Consider the following 27937-nt stretch of genomic DNA (forward strand, 5'->3'; position numbering starts at 1 on the left):
GTTGTTTGCTTAGATGGTAAACTCTTCAGGGATGAGATTGTCTTTTGGGTTCTGTGTTTCTACAATGCCTAGCACAAAGGGGTCCTGTTCCTTGACTAGTGCTCCTAAGTACTATGGTAATACAAGCTACAAGAGAAAATGAAAGCCTTCCACTGCGCTGTCTGTCTGGGGTTCTAAGAGACTTCCCTGATTCATGCACTAATTTTGAATTATTTCTGGAGAGCCCTGTACAGGAGTCAAACAGGACTAAATTGTTCCTCTAAGGCAGAGCTCTGCAACAGGTAGTGTAAAAATAGGCACATTGTGGTAGGACTGCCAAGAGAAATTCTGGCTGATTCGGCATCTGTTCCTTCTCTTGGTGTCCAGGGAGTGCATGCTGGAGTGGCAGCTCACCTTAAATGGGTGCAACGTCTGTTCCGCTCCATTCTCACCCACCTCTTTTGGCCAGTGCAGAGAGTAGGGTGAGGATCATGGCCCTTGCCCCTCCACCCCAACTCATCAGGAAAGTCTATGGTGGCTGAGGGCCCTCATATTGGGGGAGGGATAACTCAGTGGTTTGAATGTTGGCCTGCTAAACCTAAGGTTGTGAGTTCAAATCCTTGAGGGGGCCATTTAGGGAGCTGGGGCAAAAATCTGTCTGGGGATTAGTCCTACTTTGAGCAGGAGGTTGGATTGCATAACACCTAAGGTCCTTTCCAACCCTGATATTCTATGATGATCTGTACTCCCTAGGCATAGTGCAGTGGGATCACATGCAGAGACACAGATTAGGGGAGGCTCCTTGAGCTCTCTCTTCTCCTGTGCTTTCCTCTTAGAGACAAAAACACAGTCTGGACCATGGCATTGACTTGACATTTTCCTCATAATTCTGGAGTCTCCACCATAAAGCCTTTCCATGCACATTCAATAGCTTCATCTGCAATTTAAAGTATATCCAGATTGCTGTTCCAGCTACATCAGTCCATGTACCCATTTCCTTGACATTTGGACATTTTGCTGATTATCTCAGAAGCTTTAAATGGATGTATTTGCCATCTACACTACAAAGAGTGGAAACTTCTGACAGTGGAAACATGGGGATAGCTTCACAACAAATATTCAGCAAAATTAGCCCTGTTTTGTTGTGTGAAACATCAAAGGTGGCAAAGAGAAGCAATGCAATGTCTTTCTTGGAATAGAGAAATAAAATCATATTAATGGCTAAAATCTCTTGGGCATAAAATAAATACCATATATTAAATATCGCTCTTTGACTGCTTCTGCTGATAAAGGCAAACCCAATAGACAGTGTTTGGGGGCTGTTTAGTGAGCAGGCCCATTGGTGTCAGTGGTGATTCACTAGAGTATGGTCTGAGGAATTTGGACAAAAAGGTTCAAAATACTTAGCTAATTAATTATAACACTAATCTCCAGTGTTATCCCTCTTTTATAGACAGGGAAACTAAGTGAAAGAGTTTGCATGACTTGCCCAGGACTACACAGAGTTCTGATGGTCTCATTTCACAGTCTGCTGCTCAGAATTACTTATCTGTCAACTTTCCTAGAAGTTTGATATTAGACATACTGCAATATAATTTTCTATTGGACCCAAAATAAACCAGCAAAAAAGGACAAACCATATAAATTACTAGCCAATTTAGTTAAAAATCACACCAAACTTCCGTGAGAAGTTTTACACAGTGTAAATACTCAGGTATTGCAAAATATGTTTTCAACCAACGTTAGTTCTGTTTTCTCAAAATCCTAGCATCTCCTGGCTCTCACGAGCAGAGATGCCAATGGTACCGTATGCTCACCAAGTTTTATTTTCCTTCCATATGATCCCTATTTCTTTTAAGAAGTTTTCATCTCAGAGAAGGGAATTTGCAAGTCAGTATTTTAAATTTAGTATTTAAGAGCTACATGGCAAATGATTACTGCATTCTAGTCCTAATATGGTAGGATGCATAAAGGACTCTGGAAACATTTTGACAAACTTTAGTAGCAGCTGTTTACAGAAACAATTACATTTCTTTGTGGCTCTACCAAGTGTTGTTTGTCTTTTCATTCAGAAGGCAGAGGTGAGTTTCATGACTTTAGAACTACTATCCACAAGTTTAGGTTTCCATGTATTCTGACTCACTCACATTTTAAAAGTAACTTGCCTGAAAAAACAGAATCATTTGCAAAAAGAAGTCAACCCACTTTTTTAAACACTACATGGCTCACTGATCCCTGTTTCTTCACATATATCAGTAAACTTAAATATGTTTTGGAATAGAGATCTATGCTGCTTCAGGTTCAGCTGAAAATGGATTGTCAGCTGTGGATGGGAATACAAGACATTGTCCAGGGTTTCAGAGTGAGATAGATTTGGGAGATATGAATTCCTATATTCTTTCCTAAATTAGTAAATGTAATTTCATTTCTAAACCCTTTATGCTTTTAATGCAATAAAAGTGAACGCAGCTGTATACAAACCATTTGGCAGCAGCTGAATGTTCGAGTTATTTGGGACTCTATTAAATCTTTTATATGAAATGTCTTGAGCAAACTACTACCAGCTGATCCCTGTCTTCTGCATCCCGAACCTGGCAGAACTGAATACAGTTTTTCTAATGACCATATTTAACTGCTGAAAATTTTCTTCTATGCAATAAGGGACTGGATTTTGGAGAAATTAAGACAATACTCCCCTTCTTTCTGCTGTCTTCCATGCTATGCAGTATAATAGAACCAAGATAGCCCTGAATAATGAATCTCAGATTAATTTAAAGATAAGGTTACTTGTATACTTTAACTTTTTACCAAGTAAATACTGTGCATTCTGGTACTATAGACAGGATTCTGGCAAGCAGAGAAATAGAAAAAAAAAGATAAATATGTGTGTATATATATAGTGTATGTATTTATGTGTATGCTACATGTCTATGTGGTCAGAAAAATCTTGCAACAGATTCATGTGGGGGCCATAGATGGCAATCCTAGGAGCTTCCAGTGACTGAATTAGTTGTTGGCATAAATTAGAGCAACTTAGACTCATAGACTCATAGACTTTAAGGTCAGAAGGGACCAATATGATCATCTAGTCTGACCTCCTGCACAAAGCAGGCCACAGAATCCTACCCATCCACTTCTATAACAAACCCCTAACCTATGTCTGAGTTATTGAAGTCTTCAAATTGTGGTTTGAAGACCTCAAGCTGCGGAGAACTATCCACCAGCAAGTGACCATGCCCCACGCTGCAGAGGAAGGCCAAAAAGATCTCCAGGCCTCTGCCAATCTGCCCCAGAGGCAAAATCCTTTCCCGACCAAATTGGCGATCAGCCTAAACCTAAGCATGTGGGCAAACTCACCAGCGCAGGCACTCAGGGAAACCTTCTCTGCAGTAACTCAGATCCATTCGTCATAACATCCCATCACAGACCACTGGGCAGACTTACTACTGCTGATAATCAAAGATCAATTGCCAAAATTAAGCTATCTCCATCATACTATCCCTTCAAAACTTATCAAGCTTAGTCTTAAAAGCCAGATATGTCTTTTGCCCCACTACTCCCTTGGAAGGCTGTTCCCAGAACTTCACTCCTCTAATGGTTAGAAACTTCATCTAATTTCAAGTCTAAACTTCCTAAGTGTCCAGTTTGTACCCATTTGTTCTTGTGTCTACATTGGTACTAAGCTTAAATAATTCTCTCCCTCCTAATATTAATCCCCCTGATATATTTATAAAGAGCAAGCATATCCCCTCAGCAGACTTCTTTTGCCTAGGCTAAACAAGCCAAGCTTTTGAGTCTCCTTTCATAGGACAGGTTTTCCATTCCTCGGATCATCCTAGTAGCCCGTCTCTGAACCTGTCCAGTTGAATTCAGGTCATCCTTCTTAAACATGGGAGACCAAAACTCATGCTCCAGATACGTGAGAGGTCTCACCAGTGTACTTAGTATAACAGTACTAACACTCCTTATTTTGCTGGAAATACCTCCCTGATGCCATCCTAAAACTGCATTGCTTTTTAACGGCCATATCGCATTGGTCGGTTCATAGTCATCCTGTGATCAACCAATACTCCACGGTCTCTCTCCCCTCTGTTGCTTCCAACTGATGTGTCCCCATATTATAACTAAATTCTTATTAATCCCTAAGTGCATGAACTTGCACTTTTCACTATTAAATTTCATCCTATTACTATTACTCCAGTTTACAAGTCATCCAGACATCTTCTCTTTATGTTATATATCCGGTTCCTTCTCTGTGTTAGCAATACTTCCCCAGCTTTATGTCATCCCAAGATTTATTAGCACATGCCCGCTCTTGTGCCAAAGGTCAGTAATAAAAAGGTTAATAAGATGGTCCCAAACTGATCCTTGGAGGAACTTCCAGTAACTCCTTCCAGCCTGAAGTTCACCCTTCAGGACGACCCTTGGAGTCTCCCCTTTAACCAGTTCCTTATCACCTTACAATTTTCATATTCTCCATCTTTTCCAATTTAACTAATAATTTCCCATGTGGAACCTGTCAAATGCCTTACTGAATATGAGGTAAATTAGATCTCTGCATTTCCTTTGTCTAAATTATCTGTCCCTTCTCAAGAAGGAGATCAGGTTGGTTTGCACATCTACCTTTAGTAAAACCATGTTTATAATTTGTCCCAATTGACCATTGACGCAGTCTTTACTACTTTCTCCTTCAAAATTTTTTCCAAGACCTTACATACTACAGATGTCAAAACTAACAGGCTTATGTTACTCGATCATTTTTCCCTAATTTTGAAGATAGGAACTATGTTAGCAATTCTCAGTGTACGGTACAACCCTGAGTTTACCGATTCATTAAAATTCTTGCTAAGGCTTGCAATTTCATGCCCAGTTCCTTTAATATTCTTGGCATGAAGATTGTCTGGGACCCTGTTTTTCCATTAAGCTGTTCAAGTTGGCTTCTACCTCAGATGGAGTATATCACTCCATATCCTCATCCGTTTGTCATCCTCCATCATCCCTAAGCTCCTCATTAGCCTATTAAAGACTGAGGCATAACTTATTTAGGATTGGGCCATCGAGGTATCCTTAACTCCATTCCATCCTCAGTGTTTAGCGTCCCACTTCTTTCCTGCTGTTTTTTATTTATATGGCTATAGAACCTTTTACAGATTGGTTAATTCCCTTTGCCAAGGTCGGTAGGGGAACTGCGGAAGACTTGGTCACGGCCTTAGCGTAGGTGTCTCGCTTTCTCGGCGGCCTTGGTGAAAAGCCCCTGCTTGCTAAGTGGCGTCATTGTAGGACCGGCATGCCACCAGTTATAACTTGCTTTTGAACTGGGTTGAAACAGTTTGTAATGGGCCTAGGCAAGGGGGACATTAGCCTGTGGGAAGTCCCTTTTTGCTATGAATGAATTCCTTTTGTAATTGCGTACACTATAGCTGTATGCCCCGGTCCGCCTTTGTGACTCCACCCAGGCCGAGACTGAGCTTCGGTGCTGGTTCCCCGACCTAATTGACAGCAACGCCCAGGGACCCCATGCGGATGGGCACTTTCCTTCATTAAGCCAAATAACTCACTGTGTGTGTAGGGCCTCATCCTTGCAGAGCACTCAGGGCAACAAACAAGAGGTCCAACTCTACATGGCTCTTAGCCTTCCTCACTTTATCCCTACATGTTCTGACCTCACTAAGGTAGCTTCCCTTGCTAATCCCACCTTTCTTCTACTCTTTGTAGGCTTTCTGCTTTTTCTTAATCACCTCTCTGAGATGCTTGCTCATCCAGCCAGGTCTACAACTCCGGCCTATATTTTTTTTTCCCCTTTCTTGGGATGCAGGCTTCCGATAGTTTCTGCAGCTGCGACTTAGGAGTAATTCCAGGCCTCCTCCGCATTTAGATCCACAAGTTCTTCAGTCCAATCCACTTCCCTAACTAATTTCCTTAAGTCTTTAAAGTTAGCCCTTTTGAAATAAAAAACCCTAGTCCCAGATCTATTTTTGTTTATCCTTCCATCTAGTTTGAACTGAATTAGCTCATGATCACTCGAACCAAGGTTGTCCCCTACAACCATTTCTTCTATGAGGTCCTCACCGCTCACCAAAACTAAATCTAAAATGGCATCCCCTCTTGTTGGTTCTTCAACTACTTGGTGAAGAAATCCATCTGCTATCACATCCAGAAAAATCTGAGCCCTGTTATTCTTGCTAGCACTTGTCCTCCAGTCTATATCTGGGAAGTTAAAGTCTCCCATGATCACACATTTCCCATTAGTGTTTACTTCATTAAAAACATTATAGAGTGCTGGAGAAAACTTTGTCCTCTTGCTTCTTAGGGCCCAATCCAACTCCCACTCCCTAAAAGTCAATGAAAAGACTCCTATTGATTTTAATGCCAGTTGGATTAGGTCCCACAAGATCAGACCCCAATAATAGCCATACTCCAGACAAAGCATGAAACAAGGATTATATCAACACTTCTGCGTGTCAGAATTCAAGTGTCCTCTTCTCTTTGCACACACATCCCTTAACCACATGCTGAAATTCTTGGCTAACAGAAGATAATTCCCATGTACTCTCATTAACATTTTCAAGAAGCCCGAGAACAAAGATTTCTAGAGAGCTTGAATAAATTGGGATGATTTTGTGTTTTCTTGGTGCAATTACATTTCATAAAACTTATTTATTATGATTACAGGGTACAAGTAGCTTTCATCCTTTTCTCTTTCATTACACTGTTTCTGGTTTCCCACATGTAAACAAGAAGCAAAGGAAATTAATATACTACAAAGTACATGGTATGCTATTACAAATCAAAACCATTAATGTAAAGTTGTCCATGACACTTGGAATACATTTCCTGCTCCTTAAAAATGCACACTGAGAAATCCATGGTCTTCAAACCTTAATATGAGATGAACTGAAATCAAAGAGATTTGGGTTTTAGGGTGGGTGTTCAATTTTCATGACTAGCCCCCAGCTGAAGTACATAATATAACACAACATTGCCATTTTTAGGGATGCTTTAGAGCAGTGGCTCTTAACCTGGGGTGCACGCACCCCCTGGGGGTACGAGATGCCCTTTCTGGGGGTGCGAGACATGCCAGATTTTTAGAAGGTAAATCATCAAAAACACAAATTAAGCACAGGCACGTAAGTACAACTACTTTGTTTCATCAAACCTTTGTATTTACTAACAGTATACTTTTTATTAACAATTGCTGTAATATACAAACAAAAAATATATATCTAGGTTTAAAGAACTGACCTACTTCAACGATTTTTGATAATGGGTGCGAGAACCTATTTTGAGAACCAAAGGGGCACTGGCTGCAGTAAAGCTTAAGAACCACGGCTTTAGCACAATGACCATTTCTGGTTAAAGCAGTATAGGCAGCAAGGAAATGGTAAGAGTAGAGTTGTTTTCTTCTAGTCTGTAAAATGTATTTCTGGAAGATTTGTGTATTAGATTGTTTTAGACTGAATCAAATGTTACTTGTGCCTACAAATCTGTAATTATTTTTTATCCACTAAGTATTATCTTTAAAATGTTCTATGGTAGTTATGAGCTGGCTGTTTTTCCATTCTAGAAGATATTATGGGTGATGGTACAGTTCACCAGGTCCTGTAGCCTAGATATCACAAGTGGCTTTAACAGGGGTTCACAGGTTCAATTGCACACACAGCAATCATGAAACCATGGGTGTAAAAACAGGCAAACATACATGTCTCTTGGCCAGGTGCAGATGGAAGGTCCCTGGGGTGGGTGATGGAAAGTGAGTTTGCCCAGCCCTCATCCAGCAGTGGCAGCTCCTGTCCCACAGTACTGGGCCTGGCTCCCCATTGCAGGCATTGAGACCTGATTCATGGAGTTGCAGCCCCACTCAGGTTTGGGCAGGCTGCCTTTCTGTCGGTGCCCCCTTCTGCAATTTAGTACAGTGCATCCATTGAATCAGGAGGCTACATCTGCCTTTGCTAGAAACCCATTCTGATAGGATTAATTCAAATTGGAAATAATGCAAACAATCAACCATGGGCTTGTGGTAAATTCTTCATTGGAGTCTTTCAATCAACATTGTATATCTTTCTGAAATACATGCTGTAATTCAACCACAAGTTATTGGGCTACCTGCAGGAATCATTGGGTGAAATTCTATGTTGTATGTTACATAGGAGGTCAGATTAGATTATCATAATGGCCCCTTCTGGCTTTAGTCTGAAATTAGAGGGGCTGCTTGAAAAGTCCTGAGTTTGGATAGGCCGGAGAGAGATTTGTGGTAACCACTTACAAAGAATTTCGCAAAAGAGTTTATTTTCTTTCCCCAAAAGGATATATAATCAATAAAGATCAAGGATCGGATTCTCTATTGAGAATCTCACTCCAGTTCGTGATTTTCTTGGATAGGATATCAAGCACAGCTGAGCTGCAGAGTGCATCCAGTACAGGGACTCAGAGGTGGCATCTCTGCTGTTTGCAGATGATATTGTCCTTCTTGCTTCTTCAGACTGTGATCTCCAATGTGCACTCAAATATTTCGCTGCTGGCTGGGATGAGAATCAGCACCTCCAAATCAGAGGTCATGGTCCTCTCCTGGAAGAAAGTGGACTGCTTTCTCCAGGTGAGGGGGGAGCTGCTGCCTTTAGTGGAAGAGTTCAAGTATGTAGGGGTCTTGTTCACAAGTAATGATAAGCAGGAGTGTGATATTGACTGTTGGATTGGTGCGGCAGTGGCAGGCATGCAGCAATGTACCAATCCATGGTGGTGAAGCGGGAGCTGAGTTCTCAGACAAAGCTCTCGGTTTACAGGTCGATCTACGTCCCCATCCTCACCTATGGTCATGAACTTTGGATAATGACCGGAAGGGTAAGATCACAGGTACAAGCGGCAGAAAGGAGGTTTCTCTGCAAGGTGACTGGGCTTACTCTCTGAGATAGGGTGAGAGGGTTGGCTATTCGGGAGAGCCTCAGCATACAGCTGCTACTCCTGCAGATCGAGAGGAGCCAGCTGAGGTTGTTCGGGCATCTGATAAGGATGCCTCCTGGGAGGCTTCCTTTGGAACTCTACCAGGCACACTGGGAGGAGGCCCCAAGGCTGACCCAGAACATGCTGGAGGGATTATATCTCCTATCTGGCCTGGGAATGCTGGGGAATCCCCCAGGAGGAGCTGAAACTTGTTAAGGAGGTCTGGTCCTCCCTACTATCCATGCTGTTGCCACGACCCTCATCGAGAAAAGCAGCATAAATGAAAAAGAATATGTTTATTTTCTCCCCCAAAAGCGTATATAATCAGTAAGGATTGAATTCTCTATTGAGATCTATCCCTTTTGTATCACTCAGGCAGCACAAAGGTATCAGCAACTGGCTACATATGGCCAGCAGAAGATTTCCCCTGCATAGAAAAATTCTCTGTCTAGGTCTCTGCCCTTCTGCTCATCGGCTGCAGCTTAGGGGATGTACCAGGAAAGAGAGTGGCATACCAGGCAAGGAAGGGGACATGTCAGAGGGGCTCTGCAGTACCAACTCTTCATGAACACGGGATCCATTAAGGATATACCAGCCACCAGGAACAGAGAGCCATAACTAGCTGCCTCAGTATCCCCCTCTTCTGTGCTGAGTGGCGCTCAGGCACAGGATAGAACCTGGCGTGATCTGTATGTCAACTACAATGTAGTTAATGTGAATAGTGGAGAGGAGGGTTTATTGGGCAAGTAGAGTGCGTTTTATATTCTCAACATCTTTGTTTTCAAGATGAATTACTGGTTTTGCATCACACACTCAAACAGCATGCACAAAACTGTTTTTTAATCAGAATCACAAGAGTAGCAAACATTTGGATCCATGAGGCCAACCCTATTCATTTCCACTAGAGCAGGGGTTCTCAACAATTTTCTTTTTGAGGCCCTCCCATCTGGGTCACAACATCTGGTCTTCTGCATATAAAAGCCAGGGCCTGCGTTAAGGGATAGCAAGCAGGACAATTGCCCAGGGCCCAAAACCACGGGGAGCACCAAGAAGCTAAGTTTCTCAGGCTTCTGCTTCATCCCCAGATGGGAGGGCTCAGGGCTCTGGGCTTCAGCCTCATGCTATGGGGCTTCGGCTTTCTGCCCTGGGCCGCAGTGAGTCTAATGCTTGTCCGGTTTGGCGGTCCCCCTGAAAACTGCTTCTACCCTCAGAGCCTTGGTTGAGAATCACTGCATTAGAGTTCATAGTACCCTAATGCAGTATGAAGCACAAGGTTTGTGTTGTTGCAGACGTCTGAAGACCCTTACAAAATTCCTTCCCATTTTTCTCCCCATCCACCACCTCTAAACTAATAAACAAGTCATTTACCCATCATTTTTCAAAGGCTGAAATCTTGATGCATGAGTTCTAACTCCCACTCTTAGTTAGCTGCCTGCTGGCAGGTTTTCTGATTCTGTTTCAAGGAATTGTGATTTCCAGGAGCAACAATAAGCTATTAGTGTGTTCTCGCTTGTTTATAATTGTTTTTTTTAATCCTTAATCTTTTATTGACAAGTATTTTTCAGTTTAAAAAGTGCTATATGGAGACGTAAGATAGAAGGGAGTTCCAGAAGTAGCATAAAATGAGCCATGTTAGAGGATAACATTTCAAAATCCTCCGCCCCACACCCAAGTTTTAATACCAACATCTTGTGAAAACAGAGAAGGAAAAAGAATAGCACCAAAGAAAATAAGATGATTAAAGCAAAGAAAGATGGATGATAAAGCAGACAAAGAAGAAACCAACGAAACGTTGTCAGAATTTACCAGCCTGCATCAATAATCATTATGATATTGAGTGAATCAGTGCTGTGGTACAGTTATTAAACTCTATAACTATTCTATGATACATGTAATATAGAATAAATGTTGACATTATCTAAAATATAGTGCCTGGTTCACTGTTGTGTTATTCCATATTAACATCAGAGTTGCTATAATTTAATCAGTATTCATTCTCAATAATGGACATGATGCCAACAAGTGCTGACACCAAGAAGTTAATGTGTCACCTTTTTCCTGTCTTCAGTTCTGATCTTAATGGTCTTACTGCAGTGCAAAGATGGAATAACAGCGGTGAGTGAGGCCTATAATCTCTTTCATATCTTTTGCCAACATGACCTCTATTTCTAAAGAAATGGAAAAGAGGAACAGCTATTAGTAACTGAGTGTCAGTTGCAGCTGTTAGCTACTAGCTTTTACACTTCAGTTTCCTTTAATAACAGCAGATATCATATTGGAGAAAATAAGATTAGCATTAATAGAGAGATTTCATCATGCAGCCATATGTTTCCACGTTTAGGAAATATTTATTACCATTATGCATATAACCAGTAACTGTGGTAGTAGCAAGTGAAAGAAATAATCATCAGAGAAAATAATGTGATGATAACCTTGAACATCTACCAGCTGCTACAGGAAGCAGATAGATAGGATCTGGTTTAACATCTCTTTTCATAGTAAACCTGTCAACAGCTAGATATGTGTATAAATATTTAAATCCATAACATTCTTGTTCAATAAGAATCATATTGGTAACTGCAAGATAATACCCACAATTTCAATTTGTATCTTTAAATTGGATAGTAACTACCCCCTATGCTGTCTCTTTCAAGCTGTAATATATCCATGATAATTTTATATTATCTGCCATTAGTACTTTCAAATTGTTATTAATGGAAGTATTCTGGAAGTTTGGAATAGTTTAATGGGTTAGTTTGTTTTTTTCCCCTCCATGTATAAAACTTATCTTGTTTGATTTTGATATCATATAAATATTCTCTTTCTAATAATATTACTTCACCCACCTTGTGTCTCCAATATCCTGGGACCAACATGACTACAACAACACTGCATACAACAATGGAAGATATTGATTCTTTCTAATGAGTCCTGAGAAGTCACGTTGAAGTCAGTCTTAGTCTGCTGTTCCAGATGAGGAGCTATATGAATGATTTTTTTATAGAAAATGTGTGCACTGCATTGTAATCATAAGTATGATAATTAAAGGAGAACAGACATAACTATACCATGTGTAGAATTTTCATTAGCTTATTTAAAAATAGTTACCTTGATCATTAGAGTTTCATTAGTACACAGAAGAATCACAGAAAGATATTCCAAAGGAAAAATTAGCCAGTATCCACAATCAAGCTGACTGATTTTGCAGTATTTCATAATACTTAAGGGTGGTGGTGGGGGAAATAACAAATTAACCTTTTGATACCAACAATTGCTGCCATCATGTCTGCTGCTGAATAAACATATCAAGGACAAGATATTGTGACTCTTGATGTCCAAGGCAATGATGGATTTAATTTGTTAATTGGAAGCTGACATTTTCACTGATGGAATCCAGAGGTTATGCACTATTGTGGTCTGATGTGTGAAAGGTGATATATGTGTGAAGCTTTCTGAGGTAAAATCACTCCCAAATTCTGCTTCAGAAATACTCTGCTCCTAGTGCTTTCAAGTCAGTGAGGATACTTTATGTAGAGTGCTAAAAAATAAGGCTGTTTGCAGCTTACATACCCATTTTGGGTCTCATTTAACTTGATATTTCTCTTTGTGTATCTTTGGGTATGTCTACACTGCGAAGTTGTCGACAAAACTTTTGTCTTTCATGGGTACTTAAAAAAGCCCACCCGCGAAAGACAAAAGTTTTGCTGAAGCAAGTTGCAGTCTGAACGTAGCTTTGTCAGCAGGAGGCTGTCCTGCTGAGAAAGTTAATGCCGCTCGCGGGGCTGGAAGTATTCTGTCGGCAAACGTGCTAACAAAGTACTGACAAAGAGTGTTTACACATGCTGACTTTCAGCAACAAGCCTCTGTCGATACAGTCTTGTCACTAAAAGCTGTGTGGTGTAGACAAGCTCTTGTCAGTGTCTTTCTGTACTTTCCTTTGAGATCAGTGTTTTAAACTAAAAAAAATCAACTTCTTTTGTAACTTTTGTTATATTAGTAAGAGGTGTTTTGTTTTTAAAAAAATTTCAACTAAATCCAACACCTTAGAAGGCTAAAGATAGATATTATTGCAGCCAATTGCTATTATACATCATTTACTGTTTATTCACATCCAGTCTGATGCAAGGCCTAAGAAAGTCAATTGAAAGACTCCCATTGATTTCAATAGGCTCTGGGGATCAGACACTATTCCTTGTGATATTTAATCCTTGAATGCATTAGCACACATTGTAAATTATCAGTGGTAGACAGGGAAAACACAAAAAGCTACCCTGAACCATAAGAATGTTTGACAACAAAAATGTAGTTCCATTTTAAAAGTAGCCTGAGAATCACAACTGTCATCTAAGTAAGTTAAAAATTATACCTGGAACTTATTTTATACCTTTAAAATGTGGTAGTATGAATTAGATGTACAAAATATTTAGTCAAACAAGAGTGGCAAACAACTCATTTAGACTTAATTTCTGTCTAGTTGAGGAACTCACTTCTGAAGGGAGGGATTGATATAAATAATATGGGGTTTCGGTATATATGTAGTATTTTAAACAGTTAAGCCTTTGTTTTTCATTACATCATAAATACAATGCGAATAAATTGTTTAATCATTTTCTCTGATATGAACTAAATGTCTTTTCAGAATATAAGGAACAGAATACTCGTAATAAACTGTGACAGATTGGTTTCAGTCTGTCAACAATTCACATTTGATACAGAGTAGAGCTAATGTCAAGAGGAAAATCTAAGAATTCTATAAGCCACGTCTATTTAAAGTCAAAGACAGTGCAGACAATGAGCTGTCTATAAATTGACATCTTCAGACAAGGAGGTTAATCATACTCAAAAAAGATCTTCTAAAAACAGACAGTCAGCCAAAGAGTAGGGTGAGGGAGTTGCAAATGTGGCCCGAAAGTCCATAGCTGTGTGGCTCTACCTTCAAAAGCATATTTAAGGTAAAAAGTGACACAGGAAAACTGATCCTGAAACTGTTTAGCCACAGAATTGAATACAACCCTCTGTGAATTTGGAGACAGGAAACACCACTTTGGGTCTATGTCTACACTACAAAGTTTGGTCAATATATGTTATGTTGGCTTGCAGCTGCCAGCTTCTGTATGTCATTCAGATATCTGCACAGTTGGTTGCTTGCATTGGTGCTGCGTATCCTCATCACAAGTAGTTGCATCGATAGAAAATGTAATACACTATGGGTAGATATTCCCTCTGGTACAAAGCCTTGTGGGGTCTTTTAGCAGTGCTTTGTGGGATACCAGCAATTCCCTCAGGGATTTTTGGGGAATTAGGAGTCAAGTTCCCACAATCCCACATTCTCCATCCCATAATGCTTATTCCATGCTATAATTTCATGCCATTTTTAACATTTCCACCACTTTTCAGTCTCTGACATCTCTCTGGCAGAAGTATGGCTCCTGCACAGCTCAGCTCAATTCTTATGATTATTGCTAATATACGACACACAATTCTCCTATATCTGTGAAACTTCAATGATGACTGCAACCAGCAATGCAATGAGGATGATGACTGGGTGAAAGAATAAAAATGCCAGGTTGCTGCTGGCATTCATAAAGCCATTCTACTTGTTAAATTAGCATTTCAGGGCCCAAGAAATGAGCACTGAGTAGTGGGATCACAGTGTAATGCAAATTGAAGATGATGAGCAGTTGCTGTAGAACTTTTGGATCCGAAAGGCCACATTCGTGGATGAGTGTGCTGAGCTCTCTGGCACAAAGATACCAGAGGAAGGGCAGGACTGACACTGCTAAAGGGAGTGGCCGTCATGCTCTGGTCAGTTGGGAATCAGTTCAGAGTTGGAAAATCCACAGTGGAGGCCATTGTCGTCTAAACGTGCAAAGTCATTAAGCATATCCTTCTGCATGGGACTGTGACTCTCAGCAATGTGCAGGAAATAGTAGATGGATCTGAAGCAATGGGATTCCCAAACTGTGGTAGGGCAATAGACGGGATGCATATCCCTATTCTGGCACCAATTCCACCTTGCAAGTGAGTACATAAACTGAAAGGGGAACTTTTTGAGGGTTCTGCAACCACTAGTGGATCACTGAGGATGCTTCACTGATCATAACAGTGTGGGTGGGGCAGGGAAAGTGTATGATGCTTGCATTTTTAAGAACACAGGACTTTTGCAAAAGCTGCAAGCAGGGATATTCTTCCTTGACTGGCACATTCACTTTGGCAATGTTGACATGCCAGTAGTAAATCTGGAGGATCCAGCCGATCCTGTGGTTCAAGAAGGTGTACACTGGCTACCTTGACAGAACCAAGAAAAGATTCAACTACTGGCTGAGCTGCTGAATGTGCATTTGGTAGACTCAAAGCATGACAGTGATATTTAATAACTATACTGGATCTCAGGAAGGCATACATTCCTATCGTTATTGCTATTAGATAATATTTGTGAAACAAATGGAAAAGGCTACTGGATGAGTGGAGGGCTGAGGTGGACCTGCTGTTTGCTGAATTTTAACAGCCAGACACAAAGGCTATTAGAAGAGCCAGCTGTGAAGCTATACAGTTAATGGAGTCCTTAAAAAAATCATTTGAACAGTCAGCTATAGTCGTGTTGTACAATGCTTTTGGGAACTTGTGTGCCTGTTATGGATTTGTAATGTAGCAAATCTGCTTGCTGCAAACTAGTAAATTTACTCTGCATTTTAAAAAAAACTTTATTGTGTGCAAATAATGGGAAACAAAGTTAAAGTGCAAATAAACATGTTAAAAACATTGTAGCAGCACTGTAAGAGTGTGACGCTTCCTTATAAAAACTGAGTAAAACATGCATGTTTACATATTCAAAAATGTATTACAGTGTTTCATTCATGGTAAAAACAAGTAGGGGACTGTACTTTCTGGCTTATCCTGTAGTTATCACAGATCAGAATAAGTCTAGTCATGGTTCTATTTGTTTTCTCCTGCCATAGAGTGGTAGGAGTAAGAGTTCATGTTCTGCTGCCACCTGGTATGCTGTGGGGTATAGGGATTCATAGACTCTAGGACTGGAAGGGACCTCGAGAGGTCATCGAGTCCAGTCGCCTGGCCTCATGGATCAGTGATCATAGAGTTTTCCATGGAATGGCAAGGCAGCTGTGTATTCGGTCTTTGGGCATTTAGCTCAATAATGTTCTGCAACATCTGCGTTTGTTGCCTGAGCAAACCCATAATGTCCTGGTGCACTCCCTGCCTTTCGTCCCAGTCCTTTGCCTCTCCTCCAACAACCAGCCTTTCCATTCCTGGTCCTTCACCCTGATTTTAGCCATTTGGCCCCTCCAATCTCCATGTTCACAGTCAGCAGCTGTGGAGCACTGGAGGATAGCACAAAACATGTCCTCCCTGGTCTGCTTCCTTCTTCCCCGATCTGGGTCAGGCATTCAGTGGTCATGGAGGGGGCACCTCTGAAGTCCCCCATTCAAGAGGCTGCTGATTAAAATATACAGATACAGCATTATATTTACAGTCAAAAGGGAAAGGGAGGTCTCACAACTCCCTTCCATTATTCCCATAAAAACCTTTAATAAAAAATGCTATTGTCACTTTAGCTTTGAAGCACTTTGTTACAGCATCACTCTTCAGCTTAAGCCATGGTTAGTACAGAGTATACGGGGGTGTGGAAACTGTTGCATGGGAGGTTTAGATGCTGGCTCCTCCTTAGTATGAGTAAAGGGAAAGTGGAGTAAATATTAGCATATTTTCACATGCAGTGGTGATTTTGACTAACATCTTACTCCTGAGGATGACAAAGGTCCAGAGAACACTGCTGCTACTAGCATCCCAAAGCCCCCCAGGTTGCTAGCCTGCTTATTGTAATGGTGCCAGCAGAACTCATCACAGAGTGGCATGGGGCTGTCTTCTATCACCAGGGAAAACACAAGGTTGCATCCCTAGAAATGTTTGGGAGAGGGTTGCAGGGCATTTTCCGTGAAAGTTTTGAGATTGTTCAAGAAGATAATAGAGAGATGCTCTTCAGAGAAGCCAGGTACTTCTCATGGGGAGAATTTTGGATCACCTGTCTAACCCAACAAGCCAAAGAATGGAAAAGCGAACACCAGCTGTACCTCTTCATTCTACCTCTATCCAGAGGAGGGCAGTGACCTGTTGTGGATTGTGTAAATCGGATTACTACACTATATTTTTTTAATTAATTTTCTAACACATCATAGTTGGTTGAAGTGTCAACTAAGTATGCATTCTAAAGCATTAACTTTAATTGTATTTCCAGCGCTGGTTTTAAAAGTAAAGTGAAGAAGCAAAAGTTGATGAATTTGTTCTCTAACTGGGCAGATGGGATAGGTGTGCATGTGCATGTACCTGGCCTCCCTTCCCCTTCATCTCCAGGTTGTCTGTGCTTGCCTGATGGGACTGGCTCAACTACAGTAGAGTTTTGAAGAGCTCCTGGCTCACTGCAGGCTTTGAATCACCCTCCATTTCCTTCATCCCCTCTTCATCCTCCTCCCTGTGCACTGCAGGAATTATCATGCCTGGGTCTAATGCAGCGTCCACAATGACATTCTGGGTGCTGGTAAGGTTCCCACCAAGTCTGACATACAGTTTGCAGTAGAAGTGGCAGGCCTTCTGGGTAGCCCCAGTTTTGTTGTTGCTCTCCCTCACTTTCTGATAGGCCTGCCAAAGTTCCTTGGCTTTCACCCAGCATTGATTCTCATCCCTGTCATGCTCAAAGTTTAGCATCCCCGATGCAATCTATGTGTAGATATCTATATTCCTTCAGCTGCTCCTTAGTTAGGCTTGCCCAGCCCCTTTTTCCCATAGGCCAAGGAGATCCTGGACTTCTGCTCTATTCCAGGCAGGAGCATGTTGAAGTATAGCTCTCTGTCAGTGCAGAGCTGGCATGGTCAGATGCTTGCAAAGGTGGGCTAGAATGTTTGCTCACCAAGGAGGCCAACCAGGAAAAGGCATTTCAAAAGCATGTTGAGGTTTTTAAAGAGGATGGGGTGGGACAGGCTTCCAGGATCAATGACCACTGGGCAGTAGAGTTCAAAATTGTGACCGGAGTGACCACTGTCATGGGGGATGCTAGAGGACAGTTAGGGTTGACACAGGTGTGTCATAAATAGATAGCTAAGGGTTAATGTTTCTTTTACCTGTAAAGGGTTAACAAAGGGAACCAAACACCTGACCAGAGGACCAATCAGGAAACCGGATTTTTCAAAGCTCAGGGGAGGGAATTTTTTTGGTTCTTTGTCTTTGTCTGGCTCTCAGCTATGAGAGGGGATCTTTTTCTATCTGTAAGCTTCTCATCTTCAGTTTCCCAGTTGTAAGTACAAAGGTAGCAAAACAATAGGCTTTTATATGTTTTGTTTTGTATTTACATGTGTGTGTGCTGGAATGTTTAAATTGTATCTCTTTTTGAATAAGGCTGTTTATTCATAATTTTTCTTTTAAGCAATTGACTCTGTATAATTGTCACCTTGATACAGAAGATATTTTTATGTCTTTTTCTTTCTTTTTTATATAAAGCTTTCTTTTTAAAACCTGTTTGAGGTTTTTCTCTGGTTAAGGCTAAGGAACGAAGGGAGGGGGGAAATCTCTTTGTGTTAGCTTGACTAGGTTTGAATGCATAGCCTCAGGGGAAGAAGGAGGGGGGAAGGTAAATTGCCCTCTCTGTTTTGCATTCAAGGAGTTTAAGTACAGTATCGCCCAGGATAACCCAGGGAGGGGGAGCTGGGGATGAGATAAAGAGGAGACAAGGGGAGGAGGTTGTTTTCCCTTTGGTGTGAGACTCAGGGCTTCTGAGTCTTGGGGTCCCCCAGAGAAGGTTTTGGGAGACCAGAGAGGGAGTCAGGCCCTGGAAATTCCTGGCTGGTGGCAGCGAGATCAGATCCAAGCTGGTAATAAGCTTGGGGGAGTTTCATACAAGCACCCAGATTTTGGATGCTAAGGTCCAGATTTGGGAAAGATGCTTATGATAAGGTGATGCAGTGTCTACGTTAGCACTATGCTGATAAAAATAGTCAACTTTGGCTGTGCATCATTTGGCAGGGGTTCTGGGGGGGCTGTAACTGTGCTTAAACTGATGGGACACATATTTAGGTTTGGATAATACAAACCTATGTTGAAACAAGTCGACTTAGGTCAATCCATCTTTGTAGTGTAGACCAGGCTGGGGGAAAGAGATGTTTGGTGTGATAATAAGCCAGTCATATCAAAGGAGCCAGAAATGCATAAGAGGACTGTGAAAGAGACCTAATATATAAGCTACATGGGACTGATAGGCTTGGTGGCCAAATGGATCACAAGGGAAAAAAGTGCTCCCTAGAAATATAAGTTACTTTGCTGTAACTAAGCATAAACATGTACCTGCCTAGCATAACTCTTTGCAAGTGTGAGACTAGATCTGTTATACAGTCTATTTCTTTTGTCTTAATCTCGTTTTTAATTTATTCTTAAAGAACCTTCTTTTTAAATAGACCATTTGAATCTTTGTCAGTTGTCTGCAATTTCATGAAGCCCATCCCTGAGTGGTGAAAAACACAAAGCAACAGCTGCGAAGGAAGGGTGGCTGGACTAGAGCACTCTAGGGCCCTGATCCCCAGTGGAAACTTTTAGGAGCTATGGCATAAAATAACAAATACTGCTATGAATAAAAGGGCATACCTGATCCATTAGGTGTGCCACCCACAGGGCTGCAGTCCCATGGGTGCACAGGGAGTGCCTAGTGACTATAGATGGGAATGGAGTTTAAAGGATGTCAACAAAATGCCGATCTAGATTTTGATCACTTCAGAGTTCGGGGACGTTTGGATGTGGGATTCTGATTTGGCCTATTATAAAGATAAAGGGTCAGTTCTAAAATTTTGATTCAGATCCAGTTCAGAATTCAAACATCTTCTACAGTCCACAAGTATTTGAACTGATAACTTTGTACAGGCCCATGTCTAAAGAGCACCTGAATTAAAATGGGCCTGATTTTGCTGAGTGTTCCTTTCACTCCTTCTCCATTAGTTTAATTGGCACTGTACTGAATACCACACATATTTGAGCCCCAAGATACCGAATGATACAGCTACAGTCAGATAAAACATCAAGTGAAGATATATCACTGTCATCTTTTTTTTTTTGTGTGTGTGGTTCTAGGTGTGTATTGTACAAAAGAGAGATACGGAGAAGATGTATGCCATGAAGTACATGAACAAACAACAATGCATCGAAAGAGATGAGGTTCGAAACGTGTTTAGAGAATTAGAGATCCTGCAGGAAATTGAGCATGTATTCTTGGTGAATCTCTGGTGAATATCTTCTTTTCTGATGTACACTTCTGGTGACTGCGTGCATTCACAAACACCTTACAGTAACACGCATAGTCAGTTTGCACTTGACAAGGGGCGATGAAGGAAGTCTACTGAGTTGCTTCCATGTCATCAGTGGATTTCTTGCATATGTGAAAACTCAGGGAATCTGTGTTGGCAGCTACATTTTAAGGCACATTTTGAAATGCATTTGGTAAATTATCTTACATGATTTCTTTGGAATATTTTGTTTTTTTAATTGGTAAACAAGTTTTCTTTCAAATCTGAAAATCAGATAACTAATCCGCTAAGACTTTTCAAGCTATATTTAAAATAATTTTGCAATTCAACATGTTAAAGTGAAGTTTGGCAAAGGAACCTTGATGCAGTCAAACAATTTAGTCACAGTATTTAATTAAAGAGCTTATACGTTATTGTACTTTATGTATGGAGATACCGATTCATTGGCAGCCAGGTCCAACAAACAGGATTTCAGAACTACTGAGTTCCATGATAGAATCTTCGAAGAAAGCATTAGGAAAGAGGTAATATTGGAAGATACAGGAATGAATCCATGACCCATATTTACAGTCAGTGGGGAAGGTCAAATCTCTATAGCTTGGTGGAAGGAAGCTGGGAACAGGTAAGAAGGTTGCAAGGAGGAAGGGTGATGTGGCCATACTGGGAAAGCGGCTGAAAGTGAGACACAGAGGGAGAGAGATGCACCGTCCTTATCCAACCTGAAAATTGGCGTTGGGCTGCTTAAATTTTGAGTTGTTTTTATATTTTTCAAATGGCTTCATGCATCCTTTGTTACAGTTTGTAGTATATTATTTCAAATGATAAAGTAGCTTTTTGTAAAACCCCAATTCCTCATTTGGAATCTGGAGAATATAATGGAGTCAGGTAGCCAATATTTCCAATCCAGCAGTTTTTCAAATTACCTAAAGACTCATGCAATCACTTCTCTACTGTTAAGAAAAGTGTGTTGTAACAATAAAAAAAAAGACTATGTTCATAAAATAACTGGTAAATAAAGTGATTTTTTTAAATAAAAAATACAGTACAGTATATTGATAGTGCCATAGTTTTCTCTAATAGATTCCAAATTTCCTGTTGGATTCCAAAGTTTATATCACAAATGAAATGTGTTTGTTAGTCTAAAATTAATCCCTGTTGCATATTGTTTGACCTCACAAAGACACGTCAGGAATTACTGGCACTTTATCTCAGGAAAGATCCACAAATCTGATAGCAGGACAGGTTGAATCTGCATTGATAGAGTTGGCAGGGATGTTTGCTTCAAGGAGTCAGTCTCTATTAGCCAGTGCTAATCCTCCAGCCATGTTAATGAGCAGTGAAATTTCCCAAAGATTGAAAAAAACCCAATAGCACTAAAATAAAATGATGAAATAAAGTCAATGCATGATGCCTTAGGATTAGATTCAATAAGTCACTTCAGTATAGTCAAGACAACCGCCTGAGTTTGTCAAACCATTTTAACAATTGCTCTGCGGAGGTTGTTAAGAAAGTGTTTTCTCTTAGCCCTATCAGATAATAGAATTGTACATTCATTTCTAGCACACATTCAGTATAAGAACAGAAATTTATGATGCATAATTTGTGATGCATGCATCACACAATCCCACATGTAATTCACTAAGTAGTACTGTTGCCACAAACGACTACTGGGAATTCTTTTGAGGTATGTCCAGAGTGTGGTGGGTTTTCTCACAAAAGCCAATTGTTTCAGATTTTAAAAAGACCTTTCTATTTTGTAACTGATATAAGGCTCCTGCTCTGACATTCTATGAGTTAAATTAGCCCTTGTGTTCTCCTACTTCATTTTCAAAAAAGAGAAAAATCAGTTTATGAAAAATACAGAAAATCTGCATTTAGAATGAGTCTGAAGTTAAAATGAAATGGGTCTTTAGTAGAGTCCCAAATTTTACCTGTTAATGAGGTGAGTGATTCATAAAAGATAATAGGGAACTATGTAGCTCTGGGTGAATGGTTAGCAGGGATTGACAATGTTTCTCACAGTGAAAATCATTAGTGCAAAGTGTTGAAACTTGAGGCCAAATTTTCATAGCTTAGCCTCCCCATAGATGCAGTTCAGGCCATTTTCTTGATAGTGCCACAAATCAGGTAACTGCATGTCTAATGGTCTGCTTTTCAGAGCTAAGCACTCAACTCCACTGGAAAACAATGGGAACTGTGGACCTCAGCCTTAGGCTAAAACTGAACTAAATTGCACTCTCAAAGAAGTGAGAGTGCCAAATTTCACCTGTAATTATTTCTGCTGACAAAACTGTGGTTACAAAAACTGTAGGCCTGGTTAAGGCCAGGCTGAATTCTGAAGCCCTAGAAATCTTAGATAACTATTTTCAACTAAATAAGTTAGGGCCTAATCCTGTGAGTTGCTTAGCCCCTCCCATAAAGTGCTAAATGCACTCAAAGGGCCCTTTATTCCCACTGAATGCCGCACGGGATGGGACCTTTAATTTTGTTTGGCTGATACTATATATAATGAGGGTTTTTTTAAATGATACATAAGCAATAAACTTTTGTAACGTATGATCCCATTGACACACAGGCTGCCATGATGCATGTTGTGTGCAATTTCACTGACCTCAGAGGATTTGCACATGATGTTAAAGAAGAATTTGGCTTACTGAGTAAATGGTGCAGATCCTGTACTGGCTTTCTGGGTGTTCATTGGAGCAGGGACTGGAACTCAGGTGTCACCTCAGCCCAGGTGAGTCACCTAACCCACCACCAGGTTCTCACTCTCCCTTCCTAAGGCTCAGATGGGAGGTGAGAAATCCAAGTTCAGATTCCTGCTCCAATGATTATTTAAGTATTTTATACAAAGAGGAAGAGCTTCAACAGTCGAGACTGAGCCCTGCCTAGAATATCCTATATCTTTGTGGTTAAGGCGCTCGTCTAAAATGTGGGAAACCAAAGTTCAGCTCTCTGCTCTGAATCAGACAGAATGGGGACTTGACCCTGGGTCTGTCCCAGCTCAGTGCTCTAGCCACAGGGCCATTGGGTATCATAGAATTATAGAGCAGAATCATAGAATATCAGGGTTGGAAGGGACCTCAGGAGGTCATCTAGTCCAACTCCCTGCTCAAAGCAGGACCAATTCCCAACTAAATCATTCCAGCCAGGGCTTTGTCAGGTAAACAAGAGAATCCTCCTCTGGTTTTATGAATCTATCCCAAAACATTTTTGGAGGCCAAAAGTATTTAGCAAATTGGTGTCAAATCTGTGAACAGTTTTAGTTAGCCTGAAACTGCATGTTTCAGCAGCTAAACTATTTGTCCAAAATTTTTCTCCCAGCTGAACTAAGAATGATAGGTATGCCCCCCACACTGGGGCCTTTGAGAGCGTGCAGCATAGCACCCCACACATTGACCTCATGCTACTGCTGAAGCAAGGACAGACTACCCTGGCCCATGATAGATCCTTCACACTAGATGTCAGAGAAGTGGATAGAGGCTCAGTCAGGGGGCTAGAATTACCACCAATATTTTAATTGTAATGGAGATTGGCTAACAGTAGCTCTGGGTAGCATATTCTTTGTTGGTGACTCATTAGAGCTGATAGCAGGGAGGTTTATCAGATAATTGCATTTGGTTTGCTGCTCATTATTCCAGCACAGTATTGATTATATCAGGAAGAGTGTGTTAAGAATATAGGAGTTAAATGACAGTGCCCTGGATATAACAATGGATTGTGCAAGTAGGGTAAAATTAATGTGCATTGCTGCCCTTCCACAGAAATTTTGCATGGGATAGCCTGTGTAAGTTACAAAATGAGTAAGGCAGCAAGCAGATTAATTCATCCGGATAGAACGTAGCCGTAACGAGTTAAAAATACAAGACAATATATTGAATCATGCATGCACGACTAAAATGATGTAAATATTGAAGCCAGGATATTCCTGTGACTTTACCTGGGCAAATGGAGAGCATATAGTTGTTATCATTTAACAAGTATAATTAGGATAAAAAAAAGCTCCTTCATTTTGTAGCATCTGTGAAATTTGCAAGATGCCATGCTGTTTACTCACCTGTGTTTGTTTTCTGTAGGTACTCTTTTCAGGATGAAGAAGACATGTTTATGGTAGTGGATTTACTCCTAGGTGGTGATCTACGGTATCATCTACAGCAAAATGTTCAATTCACGGAGGAAACAGTGAAGCTTTACATTTGTGAGATGGCACTAGCTCTAGACTATTTACGAAGTCAGCATATTATTCACAGGTAACAGCAAAATCTGTTAGTCTCAGCTGTTGAAAATTGATGCAGCTAAATAAACCAACATGGATAAATGAGATGGTCAGGCTCATTAGAGAATAAGGGGCCAGATCGTCAGCTGGTGCAAACTGGCTTAGGTCCATTGCAGTCTATGTTTGAGTTTAAGTGGAGTTGTCCCCCTTGTGTTGTACGCTAATGAGTATCCCAACGTCATTAACAGTTGATATTCAGTAAACAGTTCCTATTTAAACTGCACCTGGCCATATGACCCCTTGGTTAAACTTCTGCCCTCATTTATACTGGAGCTGGTCTTTTGCCATGTGTAGACTTACTCTAAATTTGCCCAGTGTAAATTTGGCCCAGTATTTGATTCAAAGTTATAAAGTTCTTCACAATAAATCCAAATCTTGAACTATTAATTTTAATGGGAGTTTTGCAAGAGCAGGATCTGGGAGTTTTGTTCCCCCTTTTTTTTTCTGAATGATTGCACAGGAAAACCATTTATCTATTACACATATAAGAGATGGCACATGCATGAATAATTTCTCTCATACTAGGGTACTTTGTTTTATATTTTCTACCCTAATTATTGGGTCACAAGAAATAGTTTTGCTTTTCTTTTGAGTTGCTTTTTTCATTTGCATAACTTCTTACATACGTCCTCATTTCTTTTCCCAGAGATGTAAAACCAGACAACATTCTCCTAGATGAGCAAGGTAAGAAAAAAACAAAACCTGTCTGTCTATGCAGCTCCTTCTAGCCTAGGTCCTGATTCTCCACTATCATGCTTCTTGTGTGCACATTTACACCTGAGCAAGGTGGGAGCAAGACACTACTGGTCTGGTTTGGAAATATTTTATATTTATTTTGCACACAGGTTATGCAAGGCAAGGGAGAATGAAGTCTCAAGTATGTTCGTCTTAAACCAAAGCTTCTTTTTACTAGCTCTTATATTTTTAGGACAAATAATATTTCTGGCTGGGATTTTAAACAGTGTTATTTTGTCTTCAAAGATATTAATACGATAGCTTCCAATCAAATTAACTATTAGAAAATAATTTTGTGTCCTACCAATCTGCTGGTTGATAAACAATGTTGAGGACCTGTTTCCACACATACCTTAGGTCAAGGTATCATAATCATGTCATCTTCAGTACTTTGGAGTCAAGAAAAGAGGTATTTATATATTTACTTTGAGCTTTAAAAATACAATTGTAGTCACCTAACTTGTGCTTTGGGCACTTGGGCTATACATTAAAAATCATAACATGAACATAAACAAAGGACTGCCCATAAACATCTTCTCCTCAGCTTATACTCTCTTCAGCAACCTTACAGAAGGAGTGAGAGAGGGTGGTGGAATGGGCTTTAGAACTTGCCTGGAAGATTAACAAATCTAGGCTCTAATGGAACAAAGTGGGAAACAAGATCAGGACTCTTCACTGAGGACGTACTACTAGCAGCTCTCTGTTTTAAATGGAAGGCGTTCCAGCTTGCACACATCTGCTGATCTCAGCTGTTGCCGTACATCATTGGGAACGACAGACAATCTCTCAGGCAACCAAGTTCTAATTCTTTTCAGTTTTTGTAGGTTCAAACCAACAGCTTGAATTCCACCTGAAAGCTTACTGGAAGCTGGTGCAGATCGCAGAACACTGAAAAATTACTGAGCATAAGATAGAAAGAATGAGAGGAGAGAAGAAAACAGGAGGAGAAAAGGGGCTATTCAGCCCTTGATTCAGACATGAAACATCCAAAGATGTCAACTGGGGAGCCACATGCAGATACAGGGCAGAAAATAGCCTTACAGAAGAAAGAGAGAGAGAGAGAGTGGTTTGCTTTGGACTAGATTTCCAGCTTGGCTTGAAAGTAACTATCCCTCAGGCAAGTTTTGGAATAATTGGTTGACCTGCTGCAACTCACGTTGGATTTCTTTCCTGTTTGCCTTGACAGAGTAGATGAATTGGCCACTGATTTTATATGCTCCACCTAAGGTAATTTTATTGTGATGTGTCTGTTACACAAGTAATCTATGAACAGCCACCTTAACAGTATGAAAAAGAGAATTGGCATGTAGCCAGCTTCTTTTAAAGAGCAGACTTGGCAATATTAGAAGCATGATCAGAGATAAAGAATTAAGGAATGCTGGAGTTCACTACAACCCAAATTCTCCTCCTTCAATGCTATACTTAAATGTAGTGACATCTCTTTTCTTGCTGTTTTGAAATCTTTCTCAAGGACCTAAGAGAGAGAGTGCTGCATCTTCCTTCATTCAAAATATGTTTTTGCTCTGGAGAAGACACTTGAATGCAAACAGACCAGTGAGCTTTTGATGATTTATAAGTAATTTCTTGACAGTTTGTCCACATATCCCTCTGTCTTCATCTCTTTTCAGATCAGGCAGCATTGGTCTCATATGCATAATTCATACAGCTATCAGACAGCCTCTCACAAGAAGGAAGAAATGGCAGGGATATGGTACTGTCAGCTTACTCTGACCACAAGCTGTTTGGAAGACTTGCTATACATACTCATGGATAAGCCAGTTTATTCTTAAGCCATGCTGGTTTATACATGGGTTCATTCAGTAAAGAACAAAAAAAACAGAGCCGGATCTGCCTGAGAGAGCTGATTTTCTCCAACCAGAAGATGAGAGATTTATTGCCCATTGCTTGGGAGCCACAAGTCCAAACTGGGATGCCCATCCCCTGTAATGGGGGAAAGACAAAATTGCCACAGCGGCTGGGGAACAACCAGGTTCCTAAGTGCACGTTAGCATCTTTGGACTTGTGGCTCTTACACAGTGAGCATATGATAAACTTGTGGGGCTCATAAAACACACATGCTGCAAGCTCTTTATTTGCAGTAAGAGCTGCTAGCTGGGGGGCTACTGTCTCTTCTACCGCTTGGGCAAGGCATGGGTGGCAGGTTTGTATAATTTTTGGTGGTGCCCAGAATGGGTCTAAGTCTTTCTCCCCACACGCCTTGCAAGCCAATATATATTTTTTATAAATGGGAAATCTGTGGCAGAACAGGGAGTTGAACGTGGATCTCCTGATGTCTAAGCTCTCATCCTAACTACTGGACCACTCTTCCTCAAAACAACAACAAAGTGAAAAATGTTATCTAAATATTTGCAAAACTGAATTTGTTTGACCACTGTTTCTCTTGTCCTCTTGCTTTCCAACCAGGAATCCAGTTCCTTTCTTTTAATTTTGACTTTACATTTTGGAAAATGACTGGGTTGCAAAAAATGATGAAAAATTGGCAAACAAAACAAAACCTCATCAAATTTTCCAATTTTTAAATTTATTTTGTGAAAGTTTCTGGTTCCGAATCCTACAATGGCAAGGAAATAGGCTTTTAGATCCAAAGAGTCTTTTCCCTCACAATCATCTGTCAAACCAACACTCCACACAAGCATTAAAGACATTTTAGAAAGGGGTAATTCATTGCAGACAATAGGTGTTTATGAAT

At 40.5% G+C, this 27937-nt stretch overlaps 1 protein-coding gene across 1 annotated transcript in view; it reads left to right on the forward strand.

Annotated features, from left to right (window-relative positions):
- Window positions 1-27937, forward strand: part of STK32C (serine/threonine kinase 32C) — a 247171-nt gene that overhangs the window by 205649 nt on the left and 13585 nt on the right. The window contains exons 3-5 of the mRNA XM_032799731.2: window positions 20044-20195; window positions 24293-24466; window positions 25139-25176. Of these exons, the coding sequence (XP_032655622.1) occupies window positions 20044-20195; window positions 24293-24466; window positions 25139-25176 (364 nt within the window). The remainder of the gene's footprint in view (window positions 1-20043; window positions 20196-24292; window positions 24467-25138; window positions 25177-27937) is intronic.

Source organism: Chelonoidis abingdonii, chromosome 15, assembly GCF_003597395.2.
Source record: "Chelonoidis abingdonii isolate Lonesome George chromosome 15, CheloAbing_2.0, whole genome shotgun sequence".
NCBI lineage: Eukaryota > Metazoa > Chordata > Testudines > Testudinidae > Chelonoidis > Chelonoidis abingdonii.